Source organism: Pinus tabuliformis, chromosome 3_1 (assembly GCF_031772625.1).
Source record: "Pinus tabuliformis cultivar Carrire ecotype Pingquan chromosome 3_1, CPIR1, whole genome shotgun sequence".
NCBI lineage: Eukaryota > Viridiplantae > Streptophyta > Pinopsida > Pinales > Pinaceae > Pinus > Pinus tabuliformis.
The window spans coordinates 24396656-24419978 of NC_142301.1; the positions used below are offsets into that span (position 1 = coordinate 24396656).

The 23323-nt window shown below is 37.2% G+C and overlaps 1 protein-coding gene across 1 annotated transcript in view; it reads right to left on the reverse strand.

Annotated features, from left to right (window-relative positions):
* Positions 1 to 18989: 18989 nt before the first annotated feature.
* Positions 18990 to 23323, reverse strand: part of LOC149185584 (uncharacterized) — a 48513-nt gene continuing 44179 nt past the window's right edge. Inside the window, exon 3 of the mRNA XM_089409089.1 lies at positions 18990 to 19061. Within this exon, the coding sequence (XP_089265215.1) occupies positions 18990 to 19061 (72 nt within the window). The remainder of the gene's footprint in view (positions 19062 to 23323) is intronic.

The following is a 23323-nucleotide window of genomic DNA, read 5'->3' on the forward strand; positions in this document are numbered from 1 at the left end:
ACACAAGGTAAAAATATACAGAGATCATAAATAGATTTTGAAATAAAAATAAAGTTCATGACATTGCTTTTAAAAGACACACAGCGATCGAATCCCTTACAGGATGCGCTTCAAGATCTCAGCGATGACTGTTCAAGCATTACCATAAACACAAACCATATACATTCAATTGAAATCAAGAGCAATTGAAATCGGAAACCAATCGTAACTACTGTGCAAACCATATAATACCCTAAGTGCAAATAAATGAAAAGAACAGTATACCGATTTAACGCAGGGCCCGTCCACGTTCCAGAGGTATACTGGACTATATTCAACCGACTAGCAAATCAATGCACAAGAAACGAGTCGTAGCTGTAACTGGATTCTTAGTATTTAGTTCAAAAACTATGTTTCAGAATGATACCACGATTTACCATTGTTTATTACATTGAACTGTGTTTACATATGTCTATTACAACCATGTCATTTCGAAAATGAATGTACATTCGGAATATGGCTGTTGTCGCTTTTACTACATCGAGATTTTCAAAATGTTTCTATCCTAACTGATTTCGAAAAGAACAAAAGCTAAATCAAATTAGAATGCGCTGCTGTTGCTGCCTTTGTCGCCAGTGTGCCATGCTTTGACCTGTGTTGACCGCGCATGTAGGAGGGTCGATTCTGCTGTAGGATAGGTGTTTGTCCATGCTTGGACATTCTACTTTTCATCCATGCCTTTCGCTCCAGCCTAGCTGTTGTGCCACATGTCAAACAATGAGCTAATTACAGGATGTTGGAACTTCCTGTAACCATTTCACCAAAAACTTCTAATTCTTTAACATAAACTTCCTAAATCAATTTCAATGCATTTTAATAACTATAGGACTATTAACTAATCAATTTTCAAGGATTCTAAGAGATATATGATGAAAAGGAATGGGCAAATGATATGTTTTAGGAGGAAAAAGGGGGTCATGGGATGATACCAACAATGAGATTATACAATTTTGATCATTTCAAGGATCCTTGATCATCCATTGATCAATTTCAGATCATTTCCTCCCAGCTGAGACCTTTTGGACCACCAAAAGTCTTAAATTCCATAAAAACAAATGTGGGTATTGTTTCCCCACTTGACTGGTATCTATCCACCATGTTCTGAATCTATACACTTTACTCATCCATACAATCATCAGTAAAACACACAAACTGCAAATTATATTGAGTCTTTTTCACCCACACCTACATTCATAGTTGCTGCTAATATCCAAGCACCACTAAAAAGTAATAAACCCATTAACAAGATTGAAAGTATTAACATAGATGAAACCATACCTTGCTTTTTCTTCACAACTGAAACAAAACTCAACTTATCATGTTGCAACTCTTGTCGATGTACAATTTTGGATTCCTTAAGCATGTATCTCTGTTTGTGATACCTTTAATGATCTCATGCTTAGGTACTTTAGGTTGTACAACAACATTTTTACTGGCATAAGCTGCTTGTTTTAATTGTTTCACTGTGAAAAGAGATTTATCTCCTTTTACGGGGTGAGAATGTAAAATATATTCAATTCATTTTTTGAACAAGTGATATTGATTCTGTTCCCTGAAAATATGGCTTTGCGATCATATAAATACGGGCTACCCAAGACCATCCCACATGTATCTAGTTTTACCACATCACACATCACCTTATCCTTAAATTGAGAAATTATTGCAAATGGTAACATACATTTCTTAGTCACTCTCAATTCATGGTGTCTTCTCATCCAAATTAAAGTATAAGGTTTACGATTCTTTATGGTTTTCAATCCTAATTGCTTAACCATTTTTTTCTTCTTCTGAAATTATGTTAGCTTGAGATCCACTATCTAGTAATGTGTCAATACTTGAATGTTTCATAACAACCCTTATATGAAATAACTTGCGCCTGGCACTGTTAGAATTATTACCTTCATCATATTTACAGGTCATAACCAATGATGTGATCTGCGCCTCATCGCCTGAATTTGACCCTAAGTCCATCGGTTTCACTGCTGCTACAACCTTTTCCTTCCCTTTCTAGTCCACTTCGGTTTCATTTCAGGACGAAATTGCCAATAGTGGTCTTCGTCATGGCCCTCTTTCTTGCAATGTTTACAAGAGATATTTTAAACTTCCATCTTATTGTAGTTTTCTTTCTTTTCTTTTCCTTTTCCCTTGCTCTCCTTTCTGGATATCGATTTTGATGATACCCCAACTACTAACTTACCTGCTTCAATGTAAGTTGCTTGTACTACCACTTCATCCAGGTTAGTAGGAATGAACATAAATACAATATTATGAATATACTCAGGTAATCCTCCTATGTATTTCATTAGAGTTTCTTGAGTATACAAAGGAATATCCAGCATCAACGCCTTCTTATGAAACTCATATGTATATTCCTGCACTCAATGACCTTTCCTAACTTTTAGTCCTTGCCATTCTATTAAATCTTTTTCCTTATATCCCAATGGATAGAAATGCTTTCTAAGTGTAGTAATAAAATCTGACCATGATGGAAAAATATTACTGATAAGCTGAGTGCCTTTCTGTAACTTACATTGCCACCAGATCAATGATGTGCATTCTAAATGAAGCAATGCTAGCTTGATTCTGACATCATCTTCAGTGATCTGTTGCACTCTACAGTAAACCTCCATTTTCCTGAACCAATTGTCAAGCTTCTCAGCATCAATTTCTCCATTGTACATGGGTAAATCAAACTTAACATCGAGCTTCAATAGTGATTTTGAAGTTTCAGATGGAGTCAAGAGAGAAACGATAGGGTCTTTTTGATCACTTTCATCTTCTTTTCTAGATTGTGATGGCTGTCCCTCTTTGTCTTTAGGTTTTGTGTCTTCATATTTTTCTTTCTTAAACTCTCGATACATTTCTTCAACCATGGCTCGCAAAGTCATGAAAGAACCGATGGTGTTATAAGGTTGCCACCCATGGTATAGCCGTTTCAAACATTAAATATTATATGCCACCTCCACACTACGCCAACTGTGGCGCCTCATCACAAAGGCTTGATCCGACGGTTCCGTGGCATGTGATGTGACGATCCTGTTGGCATACCACATGGTACAACAACAAAGCAATACCCCATGCCACTGTATATAGTGAGGCCTCCGCTATATGTGGTATGTTGTTAATGCTGATATCAACCAGAGCTTTGGGTTTGGCGGGGCCACCAGATGTGGCGGGCTCTGCCAACCCTACCTCCACTTGCCTCATAACCAAAACATAAATACAAGAATGTGCCTTGGTTTAATAAATCAAACCCATGGTTTATTGGTAAGGTTTTGCAATATGATTGTGGAGGTCGTGGGTTTGAGCCCGACCCATGCCACTTGACCTGCGTTGTTGACTTTGACCTACCACTGTGTTGACTTTGACTGCCATGTGTCATGATATGACACTGCCTCTTGGCCTGCAAAACCCATTTTTTTACCTGTTTTCCATAAACTTCAGAACTCGTTTTCTCCTTCATATGGAGGCCATTTTCAAAACTGAATATACCACTGGAATCAGTGCGATGAGCTCTTCAACTTGGCAGTGGTTTTGCGAGCATATGAGACTATAAAATTTGAGCATTTCAAGGATCCTTGATCATCCATTCATCAATTTCGGATAATTTATTGTTAACTCATGTTAGATATGTTCATTTAATGTGCTTACATATAAATGTGTAAATGATAGCCGTTATTTGACATGAGATTTATATTAATTTGAGAATGTGTGTGGTGATGATGTTGAATTACAATCTTTGTGTTTTGTTAGATGTGATCATAATGATGATGCCATGCTAGATTATTAGATTTGTGTGTTATCTATTGACATTTATATATGTTACTAAAAGTGTATATAGTTAGATGATGGTAGTGTTGAATGTGTATCTTAGATGATGTTTATGTTTGTTAGATGATTATCATCATGATGTTTATTTTTATGACATAATGTTTATTATAGATTATGTATTGATGAATTTATATCAAAATTTTATATATGAAATTGCATGTAAAACAACTTACTTTAAAAAAAATGCAAAGATATTTTTATAGATTACAAATTTTAGTATTGTTGAAACTATGATTGTAAAATTATGATAAATATTTTTCGATTCCTTAGATATTTCATTGATATTCAACCTAACATAATTAGTAAAATATTTCAATATTTACAACGATAAAATAATTAAAGGTAAAATAATTTAGTTAGTTCTTAAAAAGACGAAAATGTGTAACTCATTCAATTTTTAATATAAAATATTATTAATAATAAATTATTCAAAAATACAATTTAACTAATTCAATATTGGTTTATAAAATTCAATCTATTGTTAAATTTAAAAAACTTAAGTCATATTTTTTTTACAATCTGTAGCCTAGATCCATCTTAACTCTGGATCTACCAAGCACCGAGAGGGATCAAATCTCTTGAGATGCAAACATCTTTTTGAGTGAAAAGAGATTTGATCCCCTTGGGGGCTTGGTGGATCTAGGTAGCTGGTGTATATATATATATATATATATATATATATATATATATATATATATAGTTGACATTGAAATATTTTATTTATAATTCATGTTCTCCATATTAAAATGTTAAAATATGCCCCCCATATTTTTTTCCTGTATGTATACATTTAATTATTTTTATTATTAATATTTTCTAAAATATTACATATCAAATCCATATTAAACATTGAAAATTTTACAAATATCCCTCATCCATTTAATTAGAAGGCAATTATTAATGGAATAAGAATTCTCTCAATATTTCTCACTAAAGTGAAAATATAAGAAAAATTTCAATTTAAATTACTTTAGTTTTCTTTATGTAAATTATCTATAAAATCATGTTATTTAATATGGACATTGAAATATTTTACTTATAGTTGTGAGTAATTTTTTTTTGTTATAAATATATTTTTGTTTTAAATATCACATGTAAATAGAAAATAGATTGAATTACACGTAATGTAATATCAATAATACTATTTCTTGTCATGTAAAAAGTAAATTATATTTTTTTTACTCATTACATTTCTTCCTCATAATAAAAGCTATTTTTTTTTTCTACTTTCGGTTACATTATATCTCACCCTCCTCCCACATTTACCCAAGTTATCAGCCTACCAGGGTAAACATGTGATGAAGTGTTACTATGATATGATTCGACCTCCTAGATTACCTTAAGGAAGTGGAACCGACAGACCAACACTTTAGAAACCTCCCTTGGGTGTTACAGGACCCCTAGGAGCTAACCAACCACTCCAGGTGCACAACCACTAAGTTAACTCATCTTTTCACTAAACTAGATCCCAAGTCACTCCCATGAAAAACTCTCTAAGCGACCAAAACCCTCAAATCACTCCCATGACAAGTCATCCATGAGACTATTCAAAGTCTTTTTTAGGCAGTTTTGTGCCAACAACCCCATATTCGGAGCTAATTTTTCAGGGCTAGGACTTAGGCCTCTGCCCAAAATCCATGAAACTTCTGGAAATGATAAATGATGATAAAGAAAGGCTATAATTGTAAAAAATTGAACAAGGACTTGACCTGACCCCTAACAAACATGACATGCATTCCATCAAACACATCATGAAAATGTACTCTACAGGTCATAACAATAGAATATCTGAGCATAGGGGTCTCATACTTATCTAAGAATCATCAAGGAGGACTGATGCCCTCTCATAATAGCTACATTATCATATATTAGGTAATACATTAATCATCCATTCATTTACTAATCAAAACATGATGAGAGCCATGAATAAGAATTGTCATAAAACCATGCTTATAACCAGTAGAACAATAACAATAACAATAAAACAACCATTAAATCTACATAATAAAAAGTACATGTACACATAAATCACAAAAGGAAAATAAATATTTTTAACATGTGCAAATCCAACCAAGTCAAGGACTTCCTTGTACCACCTGACCATATATTGGATTGAACCAAAAATTTCTTTTAGGAAATCACCCTCGTGCCGTATTCCAAACATGAATTTGCGACTCACAACATAATCCACCAAGGCTTTCTCAGGATTTTCCATGTAACCCACCAATGGATTCTTAAGCCCAAATAATAAACATACACTACACGATTTACCGCAATCCCACCATATACCGGTTAAGGGATCACTAGGCCTAAACAAGCATGGATACCTCCGGATCTCTCCACTTAAACCGTGAGGATTTTTCCATCTCTACCCTCTAGGATTTACTGTGTATCCTACCATTACTTGTCAAGGGATTCCTAGGCCCAACGAGAACATTCAAAATCAAGCTTGACCGTGTATCCTTCCATTACCGGTCAAGGGATTCCTACGCCTTGTGATTTTCTTGAGACTACCCCACTCAGTTTCGAAACCATTTGGCAATCCAGCTCAACCAAATAAGAAAAACCCCATCACCCCATGGATATCCGAAAATGGAAAGGCAAGGCTGAAAACCACTGTCATACATGGAAAAACCCATGCCAATGACAACAAGAGAAGCAAATACACACATGCATGCCAAAACTAGCAAGGAAATCATACCTGTAACTCTATACCTGTAAATACTCCTGTTGTAGACACTTGATCCTGCTCTTCCTTACTTGATCTTTGCTTCCCTTTGCTTTATTGTCATTCCTTTTCCTCCCTTCCTCCAATGCTATAGTGCTCCAAGAATTCTCTAAGTGTTCAAGAGTATGAGAGAGTAGAGAGAATAGAGAGAGAGCTCCAAAACTGAAATGACAAAAGGTTAAACTAACAAAATCTATGAATTGGTCCTCAAAATCATTTTTATTAGTGAGGCCTTTATTTTCTTCAATTTCCATTAGTTTCCCTTCATTTTCCTCCTCACATGAAACCTGTGACCTTTCGCCTTCCTTTTCTCCTATTTTCCATTATTTTCATTAATAAAAATGATGATTAATGCCACTTTTCCTTTTCAAAGCCTTTTTCATTTCCTTTTCTGATTTCCTTAGCCATATTAAACCAAATGAACACCCACACTAGGATGTTGTACCTAGCACTCAATTTGGAATACGTGTCCCATGACCTTGGTGTTACACAAAATTTTGTCATTGTACCTGTACTCCCTGTTCCTTGATCCTGGAGGACCTCTATAGTGAACCTTGTATGCTTTCCCATCATGAAGAAAATTCCATTTTGTCCCTCTTCATGAGCATAACAATTCCCCTTTACATCATTTCCTAAGAATATTTTGTTTTTCCCAGTTTACAAGACCGACACTAATGACCAATGTCCTACTTGTGCCGATATGCAGGGATTACAACTATTCCTAGCGCTGACCAGAGCGACTGTGCCGTTTTTCAGTCGTGCCGATCCTATATTGGAAAGTTTTTTTATAAATAGAACTGAAGCTTCTAGTTCTAGAAGCTTCGTAACGAAAGTCTGGTAGATGGTTAGGCCAGATGGAGTCAAGGAGGTTAGTTTAGGCTCCTTTCCCTACTAGGATGGAACTACCTCAAAAGATAAGACCTTCTCCCATGAGAAGAGGATCCATCTCTCCTATATAAACCTCCATTTTTCCCAAGCACAAACTAGTGTTAGTGTGTGTGTGTGCTAGTTCTAATTATACTCTGGTTGAAGTTTTGAGCTTGAAGTAATCAAGTTATACATAGCTTGTAGCCTTTCTAGTTGTGTGAGGGAGAAGTGTGAATTTGGTTTAGTGTGAAGACTAAAGGGAAGAGCCTTGAGATTACTATTGTTGAGGCCATCATGGAATGCTGATGGAAGTGTGTGGGAACCCAGATTTGTCAAGGGAGAACAACAACGTCAAGACAATGGTTGTAACCTCTTCTTGATTTAATATATATGCAACTATCAATTGATTTCCTACATAATATGTCATATTACATGTTTATGTCTTAATGCTTCTTGACTTGTTAAGTAGGTTGAATTACAATTTGTCTATTATTATGCTTGTTGTTTGCCATTGCTTCTTTGTTTCAGGTGCTCAAAGAAGGAAACAGGTGATAGCTGGAGCGAAGAAGCAAGGGAATCACCAAACAGGATAAGAGGACTAAGAGGTAGGCCCTCTTAATTGGTTCTAACCTAAGGAAATCTTCCATAGAATGTCTTGTTTGTGGCTAGACCCGCTATCGGGCTAGAGGGAATTGTTTGTGTCCGCACTCGTAATTTTACTTCACCACAAATTGGCGACTCCACTGGGGATTGATCCATCTTTCTGTTTGTTTGAAATTTCATGATTTTGTGTAAACTTTTCAAGTTTCACCGTTTCCCTTTAGATATGTTTACTTTGCTTTTTTAACGACTTTGGGTTGAAAATTCACAGTAGAAAGTCTGGTCTCTGTTCTTGATTTTTTTTCCTTTGTTTTCTCACTTAGCGCGCTTATTTAGCTGATAGTCGCACCGACCAACGCGATATCTTCAGAAACAGTAGCACCAACCAGCGTGATATGTTCAGAAACAGTCGCGTTGACCCCCTTCTGGCGCTTGTTATTAGTTAGGAAATCACGCCGATGCCTATAGATGAAGTTTAGGGTTTGCCCCAAATCTTGACCAGTGTGTCTTGCTCTTTGATTTTTGCCTCATAGCCTATTTTCACGATGTTTCTCCCTGCCTAGAAAGCTGCATTTGACTTGGTTCATTTTTTTGTTGGTTTGCCTTCTATTTACTTGGTTTCTTGAGTCCTTGGATGAGTTGTGGCCTTAGGGCATCTAGGGTCTCTTCCATTCAACTGATTGTGAACTCATTAAGTCAAGTGGTTGGTGAATTTACTCTTTGCATTTCGTTTATAGTCCTCTTATTTGCTTTGGTCTCCATTATACAAGTTTTGAAAAAGTTTTGTTTGCTTGTTTAAACGTTTCTTTTTGGGGCATAGATCACATTGCCTATCTTGTTTTTGGTAGAGTCATTGCATCATTAGCTTGAAAAGAATTCTCTTTCGTGTCTTTTCATTTGCTTGAATATTGATAGTCTTGAAAACTTTTTCATTGAAGTGTTTTATGAAAAATTCATTTTGTCATTTTATGAGAAAGTACATAACTCTAGTTTGCTGCATCAATATGTTACATTAGTAGGCATTATTGAAAAATAAGAGTTGCATTCACATATGAAAAGGAAAAAGAGTTTTTTTTTTTTGCTTTTGAACGACTGTTTGAAGTGCACTTATTAGGAAAATAGGATTTGGAATGCATTTTTCATTAGTTTATTTCTCGAAAAGTGAAGTAGTGAAAAATCATTTTTCTTTCGATTGCTTGGTTATTTGCATTTGATCATGTTTTCTACCCTATCTAGTGTAGACAATTCATCGAATTGGAAGAGTCTTGTCTCATTTAGCTGCATTTAGGACTTTTCGAGTCAGATCGCTAAGGCCTGAAAACCGAGACATAATTCAAGTTAAACTTTAAAATGAACTCAATTAATCTAAGGCACATTTGAAATCTAACGATCATATGTAGAAGGTCTAGGCTAGAGACGTGTTCCGACATCTTTAAACCTAGTAGTTGTTGTTAGGTTTGGCACTAGACAACGCTAGTACGGACTTATGATCCCCTTACCATCGAGTATATAACGGGAGAACCCTCTAGGCTGTAATCATTTATCCATAGGAAGCCGAGTCTATCGCCTTGCAAACATGATACACCAAACACAACATTCGGGGAGATTACCTGGCTGTACTTGTCGTTTCACGGGGAGGTATTCTGCAGTTCACAATTTCCTTGTAATCCTTTTACCTAGATCATCTAGAGTAGTCATATGATCTTTTCGAATCATTAAAATTAAAAGATCACACGAGAACTTGTCCTTTCAAGCTCGTTCCTAATCGAAAGTGATAGAGCCATCTTTGCTTCTTTCTCGACTCTTAAAACATGAAGGAGCATCAGTCCATTTATGCATCTTAAAAAATTGTTACCCACGATCTTATAACATCTAGTTAGTCTTTTCTAGACCAAATCATGAGTATTCCTTAAAAAAAAATTAAAGCCTTGTAATTTATCTCTCCTTTATTGTTAACTGAGACAAGGTCATCGTGGTTGAACCATCTGGTTCACCTAGTTCCTCTTCCTCTCCTTTGTCTGAAAGATTGTATGAGGATCCTCTTCCTGAATTACCAGAGTCACTCGAGGACCAAGGTGTTGAACTCATAATTGTTCTGAGTATTCAACCTTTGTCATCTCGTCCTCCACCTGCTTCAGATAATGGGTCACTATTTAATATTGGCCTGGAATCTCTGGACAATCCCGTCCAAACTCTTGAGAGTTTGCTTACTTCTAATGGTCAGCTTGGACTAGTTATATATCCTTTGTTTGACCCTGTTATGATATGACCGCAGCGTCCTTACAGTCCGTACGATCAGCCAAGTGTTCCTTTGGAATTATCCCCTCTTACATCTTCGGTCGTTCGTCGTTGCTTATTTCCACCTATGGAACCTGAAGGCGATGCTCTAGTCACCTCTTTGGATGAAGCAGAGGTTTCTACTCCACACAATGTTCAAGAGGGAGAACTCGAATTTCCTCCTAGAGGTATTTCCTACACAGGAAGCATCCCAATCAGTGTGTTTTGGGATTTTCCACCTAACTATGTGTCTTTGGCACAATTGGTTTCAAGTACTCCTAATGCCTCATCACTTTATCACAATCCTGTTTGGGCATCTGGCACCATGCTGACTACAGGTCCGTTCATTCAAAACCTGACCTCCTAACAACCTATCGTTACTACAGTCACTTCAGTCCCGGTGCAACCCACCATTCCGAACACTCTTGTCTCGTTCGTCCCAATCAACCATTCGATTCAGTCGACAGCTTTGAGTCATGTATCTATTAGTCCTTCAGCCCCTCCAGTAAGTGCACAGGCTATGCCACTGCCTGGGGGGCAGAATCCGAATGTGTCTACGTATGATGTCAAGCGCAACCAATGTGAAATTCTCACAAGTTCACATTGTTGGGGTGAACCAGCCTTCTTCTGGTATCATTCAAAACTCTGTTGGATCAAGCAATGTTTAGTACCAACAGGTCCAAAATCTCATTGGTCCATCTGGGTCAAGTAATTTGCAGTATCAATAGCCTTATGAGGCTCAGGTTTAGTACCAAAATCCTTATGTTCCATATCGTTCTCAAGAAATGGTAACTACACCCTATGTCCTTCAGCTTGGATCATTTACCTTTCTTGGTGGCTACGATCAGATGCAGTTTGGAAATTTTCTGGGAACTGTTCAAGTACCCTTGCAACAGCAAGGGAAACCTCTGCAGCAATAAGGGCAACCTTTGTTGCAGCAAGGGCAGTCTTCGCCACCACAGGGGTAGATGATTCCAAAGTAAGGACAACTGCAACAACTGCAGGGGAAACCCTCACAATAGTTGCAGCAAAGCATGCAGTTGTATTTGCAATATGCTCAGCGGACATCCCAGCCTATACCTTCGCAAGGCCAAATTATGCAGCAACAGGGACAACTTGTATAGGCACAAGGTCAATCCTTGCAGCATCAGGTTCAACCTGGACAACAACAACCCTTATAGACATATCAATAGGGTCAACCCTTACGAGGACAAGGTCAGGGTCAAGTCTTGCAGCAGCAGACCCAAATCCTAATGTTCAAGGACAACAGGTTCAACAACCTTTTATCCAAGGGCAACAGGTACAAAATCCCTATGTCCAAGGACAACAAGTGAAAAATCCTTATGTCCAAGGGCAACAGGTCCAAAATCCTCTTTGTTCAGGGACAACAGGTTCAAAACTCATACGTCCAAGGACAACATGTACAATTTCCATTTGTCCAAGGTCAACAGGCTCAATAGCCTTTTAACCCGTATGTTGTTGATGCCCCAAAACAAGGTCCTTCTAAATCATCTCCTGGTGATACTTCACAACAGAAACCAAGTATCTGTGCCTCATTTGTGAGGATGATAACTATACTAAAGATTGTCCCTGACGATCCAAAGTTAGTCATTTTCTCAAAGGGAACCTCGCTGTCCTAAAAGAGCCGTTTCCGTCTCAGCAGACTCAAATGGTAGACCAACCTCAATCGTTTGCTTCCTCCGGATCACAAGTGTTCATGATGAGTACGCCTATTAATGTGGCCATTAGATCAAAATATTATCAAAGTGCTACCCCGACAACAGGGAAAGAGAAAGAAGCCACACCTTCTTCTTCGATCCCATCCAGTTCTGGTCCTCTCCATATAGAGCAACCTAATCCTGATTCTGACATTTGACCACTTTCTCGTGGTGTGCTAAGGAAGTCCCCGTACAATACCAACTCTCGAAACGCTCAACACTATAATATTTTTGAGGATTTTGCTCAGGCACCATCAGTTATGTCTGCTCTCAAGGTACTCCAAAGCTGCCTGTCTCAGCAGAAATCTTTACCGTCGACTATTGGAGGTATTGATCCCACCGATTCTAGTTTAATGTGTTTTGATCTACAGAACCATGTTCCATGACTTCCTCATCAGATTTCCTTTCTCATTTAGGACATCATAAATGAGAAAACCATCCATAGGACCGTCATCGATGAAGGTGCCTCTACCTGCATCATGTCAATCGCCTGTTGGAAGGAAATTGGTTCTCCTACATTGAATCAATCTCCTAACATTTTGGAAGCTTTTGACGAGCGCGATTCGCGACCATTCAGTGTCTTACCCAACCATGCCATTACTCTAGAGGGTAAGACAATACATGTTGAAGCGGAAATCCTTGATGCTAATCTCAATTATAATCTTCTACTCGGATGGAGCTGGACCCATGCCATTCATGCAGTAGCCTCCTCCTTGTTCCGCGTGATTCGTTTTCCCCATCAAGGAAAGATAGTCACTGTCGACCAACTGTCCTTCTTTGCCTTTTCCTCCTCAGATGGAAATGTTCTATATGTCAAGAACACCGATGCTCTTTAAGACAAATTGTGTTCTTCATCAAGACAAATTCCAATAAGAAGATCACAATGCAAACATAAGAACATCATATGTAGGTTGCTAGCTAGGGCAAAAACCTCTCCTAGAGAGGAAAACTCACAAAAAAATCTTCATATAGAATTCAATGAATACTTCCAAGGCCTTGACCTTGACCCAAGGCCAAATCTTCCAAGAGATGAGCCAACCAAAACCTTAAACAACTTCTCTGCAAAATAAGACCGAGGAAACCCTAGGTTCTCCTCCAAAACTTGCACATGTGGGAAGCAAGGGTAGAGATTTTCTTCCTTGAACAATTTTGTTTATCTTCAAAGAAATTCACTCTCCTTCTCTCTTGATTTCCTAGAATTCTCTAGAAAACAAAGATACTTCACTTGATCGATGTATTCCAAATTAGGTGAGGCTCTTCTTTATATGTAATGGATCTTACCTGCAAATACATAAAAATTGCAAAATATTCCTAAAACATGAATAAGATAGAAATGCTTCTATTAATCTAAACCCTTGAGGTAGGGTAACGCCATACAACTACTCCTTAAGGAAGGAGATCACTGCACAAGCCATATGCTTGTCAATACAAAAAAATACTTGACATCTTTCAATGGGGAGTCTCTAGCCTCTATATAGGCTTCATACATATAATACCATGGGTAATTACCATGAGTCTCTCAATACCATACATCCAATACAATGGGTTTATCACATTATTCTGTAACTACTTGTGGTCCCTTGCATAATGCAGGTTAACCACTTTATTTATTATATATGGCTCATTACATCACAATATTCCCTTGGGTGCCTCCCTTTGTATCCCATACGATCCTCCCTAGGTATACCCCATATTATCTCCCCTAGGTATAGTACATTATATAGCTTTTCACAAGCACGAATTAAGCCTCCTTGGGACGACATGAAGAAGGTTGGCCGAATCATCCCTTAGAGGCTTCTAGACATCACATTTTTCAATAATAATTTTCCTTCTTTGTTACATGACCCATCTAGGGGCTAGTACATCATGAATTTGACCTTTTGAGTTGTCAACAAGACCCCTAGAGCACTCAATGGGTGTTTTGACCTAGTACCACAACACGATGGGCAAGAAACCCAAAGAATAATAATTTTCTTTTCTTTCTCTTTTGGCAAGTACATCAATAACTGTATCAAGTCATGGCTCAAGTACAAATTATGAAGACTGTCATTAGTTACATTTCAACATGTTTTAATGTAAAATCTTAGTCCAAAAGGTCGTAGAGGCAAAAAAATGCTACTTGGATTTACTAGAATATTGTGGCAACATAGATAACTGAAGCATGTGAATGTAAATGGTTTTTCCATGTAACCAAATTTTCTAATATACAAATATCCATTATGTTAAAAAGACCAAACAAACTCTAAGTTTTGAGCCAAACATGAGACCACATTTATCATGCAATTTAATAAATATTTAGGAGTTTTACAAAGTCTCAAGACATTTTGATGTCACTTTTTATTGAAAATAATTTTAAAAGATTTTGATCGGACTTCACACTCAAGGTCACTTCCCACTACAAAGTGATCCCTTTAGATGAAATGCTTGTTTATATAAACACTTTTGATGAAATGATATGCCTAATATTTAGGTCCATGAACCACATTAAAAATAATAATAATAAACTAAAATTCTCAAATTTTATATAACATTATGCCAATTTTATGGGCTGCCTATGACCAATCTCCAGATGCACGAACCACCATAATAATAATAATGTTGTATTAATAAACTAAAATTCTCAATTTTCTATAACATTACTCAAATTTTATGGGTTCAATTTTCAAATTTTAGATAACCCTAGTACAACCACATTAAAAATATTAATGTGGTTGATATAGCCAAAGGGTTATTTGTATATACCATCGATAAGAAAAAAACTAAAAAGCTATTGTAACAAAAATACTATTATTAACTAATGCAAAAAAAAAATATTGTTATTAACTTTGATTTTAATGTCACGCCTAACAAAAAGATGTAAGTGTTGAGTTTTTTTCTTTTACAACCAATATACAAGGTAGTATTTCTAAAATTGGGTATGGTTTCAAAATCCCTAAGAAATTGCTACATCAAATTTTTCAAATTGATTATAACTCAATGCAACTTAACAAATTGAAAATCCCTAAGAAATTGGTACATTCGAATTTTTTAAATTTATTAAAAGTCAATACAACCTAACAAACTCTCTAACACACTAAAACTGTGGATAAACATTGAAACAAAATATATGTTAAACATATTCTCTTCAGAATCAATCTCGCTAATTGTGCAAATTTCATAGATTCAATTATCTTGACCTAATTATTCCGCTAATTGTGTAAATTCCATGGGTTCAATTCTCTTCACCAAATTCTTGGGCTAATTGTGCAAATTTCATGGATTCAATTATCTTGACTTTTCGAACCAAGCTTAGTGATTTAGGTAACAAAAAAGTCACCAATTTCAACATCCATAAACAAAATTAAAAATAATAATAATAATAATAATATCTCAAATTTTATATAAAATTATGCAAATTAAAAAAAAAAATGAATTTGTTTGTGAGCGGTATAATAATGAAACGTCTAGTGAAGCGTATGTTCATAATTTTTCTACGAGTATTTAAGATTTTATTGTTAGTCGTAATTTGAATCCCAGTGAGGCACTTGAAGTCACCAAACGGCGGGATAGCAGAGCTAACATACGCACCCCTCGGTATCTCTCGGTCAGTTACTGTTTTTATTACTTAATCACTCATACCCGAATACTGTAATTTTTTTGTGTATTTTCTGAAGACCAGTGTTTGCAGAGAGAGAAAGAAAATGAATCGGAATTGGAATAGCAGTAGCAGTGGAAGGGTGACACAGAAACCTACACCGAATAGGAATTGGAATAGCAGTAGGCATAACCAAAGGGTGGCACATAATGCGCCACCACTGATTAGTCCGCTGTTGGAACCAGCGCGCATGCTGAAGCTGTACAAGGACAATAAGATCATTTCTCGGGTACAACATTACATGGTGATCATCCCGCTTCCCCTGAGCTTCACATGCTTAATGAGATGCCCGTGTTGGATGAGGAGATGGCAAAAAACCTCAAAGCATCTCCCCAGTTCTTCATAACCGTGGCCAGCGAAAACCAGGAGCAGGTAGTTGAGTGGTACAAATTCGTGAGTTACCTCTTCCACCACCAAAACCGCGTAGCCGTCTGCGAGTGGCCAAAGCACGGCCACTTCTTCATACTTCCTCCGCCCGACTTCGACTGTCGTTCTCTCTCCGTTATTTATCGCCACCTTAAACCTCGCAAAGCTAGCGCCTCAAATCTCCCTCCACCTTCGCAGCCGTCTGATCCCAAGGAATTGCAGCCTGAGAGGGAAGGGAGTGCTGACGTCCATGGTTTCAGCGGAGAAGGGAGTGCGAGCTTCGATGGTTCCAGCGGCGGCTCGGAGAATTCGGAGGAAGAGGAAAGCAGAAAAAGGCGCCACCAGTCACTGGAAGAGCCCTCCGCGAAGAGACGACGTTAAGATACAAACCACGTTTTCTTTCCATTTTTTCCTTCTTCTGTTGTTTTAGGAATTGGGTTAAATCTCGGTGGATTAAAGAAATTATATGAATTTTCTGTGGGAGGGATGATTCCACAAGGATGTTGGCTTTGGCTTTTCTTTGATGAGATATTAGGTTAACTGCGAATTGTTATTTATTTTGTTTTTAAATTATTTTTAATTTGATGCTCGAGGAAATAAGATTGGTATTTGGATAAATGATGTGATTCCTTTTATTCACAAATATATGTATTAATACAATTTTATTGAACCTTTGTTTTTATTTTTTAAGAAGTTTTTTGGATTTTTATTCACTGTTAGTCTTTCACGTGGATGAATGTGTCAAAGTTCACATAAATAAAAAGATTATGTTTCCAACATTTTTTCTTTAATTTGAAAGGTAGATATGAGTCTAAAAAGAGAGTTTGAAATATGAAAGTGTAAAGGAGTTTATGCTTGGATGTGTTGCACTATGAAATGGTGGTTTAAGAAAGACCACAAACCAAACAAGTAGCAAAAGTTGAAGTCTTTTACAAGTGGTGGTTTAAGCCAAATCACTAACTCTCAAACTAGGTTTGAAGTAGTTTCTAGATCAATTTTGAATATCAGAAAAGCTAAAGCTTTTGTGAAGTGGTTTGAAGATGATTACAAAATTGATGAGATGCACAATAGAAGTCTAAGTCCTAAGTTCTTTTCAAGGTTTGAAGATGGGCTTAGGAAATGTAAGTTGAACCTTTGTATCTTCATGTAAATATGCTCCTAAAATGGTTTCACTAATTTAATCAAGTCCTAAATATTGACAAGGGTCTTTCTCTAACTCAAAAAGGGAATTTTTCAAAACAAGAAATAGTTCAAAATGATGACTCTTCTCGTGTGTTCCTTTCTAGCTGCATTCTATTACATGCTTCTAAGGGGCTCACTCATTTTCCCCTCATTGTGTTAGAACCTCCCACAAATTCACACACTTGTTTCACTAAAGTCACAAATACACCACTCTATGCATTATTGCAACCAGGTCATATTTTGGATGGGGCTTCTACTCTAAATGGTATGATGTCTAATTGGGAATTCATGTCAGGGAGACCCCTTGAATGTTGGTGAGTCCAACATCGTCAACATTTTTGGCGCTAGGAGGGCCAAATGACAAGTTGAGCCAATGAAGTTTGTTTAAACTTTACTTATCTCTTAATGGTTCTTCCCATATCTTAGCCTCAACATGTTTTTCTAGAACTACAAATTTGAAAGTTCCCATGGGGATAATTAATGACTTTTCGAATCTTAAGTTTGATGGCTAGGGTGGAACAAGAATTCTTGAGTACACTGCTCACTTTCTAGACTTTTTCACTCAACACGATATTACAAAAAATTAATTTTCATTTTAAATTTGTTTGGCTCATAAAAGAAAAAATAAAATAAAGGGGGATAAAAAACATGTATGTATGAAATAAAAAGGATAAAAGAAAAAAAAACCTATCGTGTGCCAGTAAAAATGTCGCCTTCAATTTACAATAAAGTTTGATTTAAATGGTATTTTTCATAAAACTTTGGTTTATTTATTTTATTAGCACTCGACATGACATCTTGTCGCACTATGAATAACAATCATGCACTAATCAATGGTTGGAGAAGGATTTCGGACCCCCCGCACTATCGATGTTTAATGGTGCCGGGGGGTCCCGAAAAGCGGTTTGTGAAAACACCTCGGAGTGATGTGTCACTTCTTAAAAAATTTCGGGGGGTCCCTTCCCAAAACCATTTATCGCGCCTACCCCCCCCCCCCCCCCCGAAAATTGTCGCCTCCTTACCTTTTCCATTCGTCACCTTCGCCCATCCGCTTGTGCCACTTATCATCCCTTTTTCCCTCCATGTCATTCCTCCACATTATCCCCTCTCCACGTCATCTGACCATTGAACTTTCAAATCACCCGCCAACCCACAGATGAAAGTTTTGCATTAATTCCTAAAATGATAATAATCTTGTCATGATCCCCCGTTAATTCCATTATAAAACACCCAAGAAGCCAGCAATTATTTCATTTCCATGCTCTTTGAGTTTATTAGAGTCAGTATTTGCATACTGCCGTCATTGATCAAAACTCTTCTTTTCATATTCATATTAGGGTCTCACTTAGAAATTTTTGTCATTCCACCTAGGTCCTCATTAAAAAATTTACTCAATTTTAAAAGCTCATTTCATCATGTCTTATGTCAGTCAAGTCTATATGAAGTCTCCTCACTCAAGATTTTCATTAGGTCTCTAGGTTTCCTTTTTTTTGAAGGTCCAATAAAACACCATTTCACTGCATAAGGCCAACAAAAGCATGAGAGTGAAAGAAATAATATCCTTTTTCATTCAAAAAAGGATTTGCAACATGTAACTATGGTTGCCAGATCTCTAATTTTCATTCCAAAAGTGAAAGTTTTGTTTCAGATTGTAATTTTATTTCAAAAAGAGAGATGTAATATTTTTATTTATTTATGTAATTTTATGTTTATCATATGTAATAAGTCACTATTCCTAGCTGTTTACTCAAACTCTATTGCCAATATCATCCAAGAAAAAGTCAAAAGTGAAGATTGCCAAAACTTCAGCATCATCCACCTGCAAAGGAAAAAGTCAGAAAGCAAATTAGCAAAGAGGTCAAAAAGGTGAAATGTAACATTAGAAAGTGGGTTTTTTAAATCTAAAAGATCAAATTCACTCAGCTATAAAGGACTTATTGGCTTCAAACTCAGCCTCATTTGCCTCCTATCACTGATTGAGAAAACCCCAAGAGACCCTTTCCACAGTTCAAGGCGAAAATCAACAGAACAGAGCTAGCGCTATGTGTTTCCTTTTGGTGCAGCATGTTTCCTTTTGGCGCTGCGCATTTACTTGGCATTGCATGTTTCCTTAAGGCATTGCGCATTTCCTTAAGGATTTTCATGCTTTCCTGAGGCAATGTGCACTCTGCATTGGTGTTGCACGTTTGTCTAGGAAGGCTCCAATTACCTCCTCAACTCCTCCAAGATCCATTCAACCTCAAAACAAGTAAGTAGTTGCATGGGAAGGTGTTTTTCTTCATCCTCAAGTCACTCCCTAAGTGTTTGAAATATTTAATTGAATATTTGGTTTAAGTTTATATTTAAACCCTAGATCTCCCCCAAAAACTTCCTTTCACCCTCCTTCCCTTTCCCTAAACCTTTATCCTAGATACCCTTTAACCCTAAGTCCTAGGTGCCATAACTACCTAGGCTCCCAAACCCCTTATATTACAAACAATTTCCCCATCCCCAAGGTATCATAATAATACCCTATATCTCCCTCCAATACATATCCCTTCACCCATCATCTTCATATTTACCCTTCCCCATACACCATATTTCCTGAAAACTACATTCCCATTATCTTACATCTCCTTAGGTTTTGATACTAAACACCATGGAAAATGAGGAATAGAAACCACACAATGAGGAAGAGGAAAATGATAGAGAAGAAACAGAGGTCAAGAAATCTCACAAAGGAGGCCAGATACATAGGTTTGATCCCACATATGTTAGGGAACTCTTAGCATCCCCTATGACTGTGATATCCTTCAAATGGCTAGTCGTTATCATTTCTGTGAGCAAGTTCAGGCAGTCCAACAAAATCCTGAGTTGACTAGGCTCTTCATATCCAAACTCCAAGACAACCAGGTCACTCTAGAGATATCACATTTACTCTGTCTACTGCCAACATATCAGTTGCCACTGGGATCCCAAATGTTGGGGAAAAATGGTTTAAAAAAGGTGATTTGGAGAGGCACTATTATGAGCCTTACATGAAACCAAGGTAAAGAAATGAAATAAGGGGCTATTTTCCTTTTTCACACCTCCTTGATAGATATGCCCCAATGATGAAGATTATTATGAAATATTTTTCATGTGAAGGTAGATTTTCAAGGGTCTATTCTTATCATATCCGGCTTTTAATGCATTTCAGTAGGGTAATAATGCTCAATATACCCTACTATCTTTTTCAGAGTGTTGAGAAGATGGCCTACATTGCCAAAAAAAGGGAGTATAAAGATCAAATGAAGAGCCTATTTCATCATTCCCTCATTAAAATCATAGTCCTTTATCATCTTAAGGAACTCAACATTGCTTGGAGCACCTTCATAGCTAATCCCATATTCACTCATACATCTGCTCAGAATGTTCAAAACATCCCTTCATCATCTCATCCTTCCACCTCCATTCTTCCATCTTAGCCCATTGAGCATTCATCCTCATCTGATGAGTCAACCACACCATCACCACCATTCCATGAGCATATTCATTCACCTAACAGAGATGAATTCAGAGAGCAAGAGCACATTGAACAGGTTGAGGTCAGCGAACATAAAGAGGCTGATTTTGGCATTTTTTCTTCATACTTATCAGAGGGGACATAGGCAAGTGTTTTCCCCACAGATTGTGGGAGGGGTCTTTCCTTCTTGATCAAAAAAGAAGGTACAAAAAGGCAAGGAGAAGATGAAAGAGGTAGAGATCCAGCAGGAGGAGGACCTCCATGAGACAGAACATGATTTTCACTTAGTTGATTTAAGTGAGCATGATGACAGTGAATACACAAGCATTGTCATCAAAGAAAAGGATGCACTCATAGGAAAGCTCCACGTTAACTTGCAGAGGGAAAAATACATCATTTCATACTATGAGCAAGAGAACAAGTAGTTTGAGACCAAACATGAGCTCATGGAGATTCAGCTCACAAAGCAAAGAGGGAGGCAGAAAAAGCTAAGTCTTTACTTGATGAAGCATATGGAGAATATAGTGACCAGCTGGAGGAACAAGTGCCAAGAAGAAGGCCAAGGACTAGAGGCCTAAAAAGAGCACTGGAGCTAGAAAAACAGAGAGAGGCTAAACTAGCTAATGAGCTCACCCTAAGTGAACAATTTGCCAAAATGGTCAATGAGAACCGGGAGCATTGGCTTGAGAGGGTGAAAAACCATCTTGAAAACCTCCTAGACAAGGCCAAAAGGGACAATAACATTCAGAGAAAGATGGAAAAGTATTATTGTTGAAGAAACCAAATAGCAAGGGCAAAGCTCAAGGCTGCCAATGTAAGAATTGAAGCCCTAATTCAACAAGGAGAGAAGAAGAAGCTTGATATACTTGCAGAGGCTTCACTCCATGCCTAGCAACATCAAGCCTCAGCTTCTTGCCAAATTTTGAAGACTTTTGGCTCATTTTTGGTAAAATTATATCTCTTGTCTTTTTTCAGGCAATTTCATATCAGCGGTTTGGTCAGGCACTGCACACTTTTTTGAGGCATTTTTTGGAGGAATGGAAACCACTAGTGGATTCAGAATGACTAAGACATCCAGGAAAACCATGTTTCCAACCCTTGAAAGCAAAAGTGGTATGTGAAAAATACAAAACACCACCTAAAAATCATGTTTCTACCTCATTTCTGGACCATGCGCTACACATTTGAGTAGTATTGGGAGAATGGCATTTTTAGGGGGCAAGTCAAGCTTATTTTGAAAAACAAGGGAAAATTTAGAAACTAGACAAGATAAGCTTTCCAATGAGCTATCCTGGGCTAAATTTTGACATCATGAAGGCAGGTAAAAGTCATCTTGAAGATGGCGCTACGCATTTGACATTGGTGCTATGCATTTGACAGTTAGCCCAGTTTTTCACTATTTCTCTCCAAAATTGATTTTTACCTATGGGAAATCAATGTTTTACTGATGTAATTGATGTGGTTGATGTAATTATTATATTTTTACTATTACCTAGGGTAAATACATTAGGTAAATGGCCTCCATGGCTTGTAATGAATCAATTTTCTTAAGTTAGGGATGAGTCACTTTGACCACCCTACATTCTAGCTATTAGTTTAGTTTTTGTTGTAACTACTCCTCCTCTCATGGATTTGACCCATGAGGCTATGATCAATTGGTTTGATGCCTATATCATGTAATTTCTCAGTTATTCTAGAGGTTGGACTCTATTGGATGTTGTACTCTTGTTTCAGACTTTGGCATGAAATATATTGGATGAGTTGCAGCTATTTTGGTGGGATTCCTGTGGCATGGTATTTTGATATTGTTTCCTCTTTAGTTACATATATGAATGTTTTGTACCTTTCATGACCCATTTCACTTCAAATATGTTTGATTTTCAAGGTGTGATAAGCAGAATTCATCTTCTATGCTCTGTTTTGGGAAAATCATCATAAATTGTTTCATTTCTTCAATTTAAAAAGAATTCATGGTTTTATGCTCTTTTTAGCACCTCACCAGTCTAAATTACTTCATCACTATACTACAAAGTTTTAAAGTAACTTTCCCACCTTGCCCCATCAGATGTCTGCAATTTTAATTCTCTTTTTCCCTGACTTAGTTCACTCTCTAACCTAATTCACTCATCCAGTGACTACCCCAATCAAATCAAATAAATCAAAACCCTGAGCTACTATATCTAGCCTAAAACCCTAATCCATCCACCCCTCTTGGCTGCGATCCTTTGGAGAGAGCCCTCTCCGGCTTGGTAGGGTTAGATAAAAAGTCAAAAGATTGGTTTGTGGTTACCTCAGCTAGACTCTTCCTCAGCCTTGGAGATCCAGAGGAGTGATAACATACTGGCGTCATTGCCGGGGAATGAAAGGTTCATTTTCCCTGGGTGTACGACTAGTTCTCATTCGAGTTTGGTCCTTTGGATGATGGGACTAAGCTTCATAAAGGTTGATTCCGTAATTGCAGTGTCGAGATTGTAGAGCTAGCCTCGAGGAGACAAACAAGGCAAAATTCTGCATCCTGATCCAGCTGATTCAATCGAAGACAAATAGAGCTTGTTCAAAAAGCGAAGAAGGTTACAAGTCACAAGTTCAATCAGACT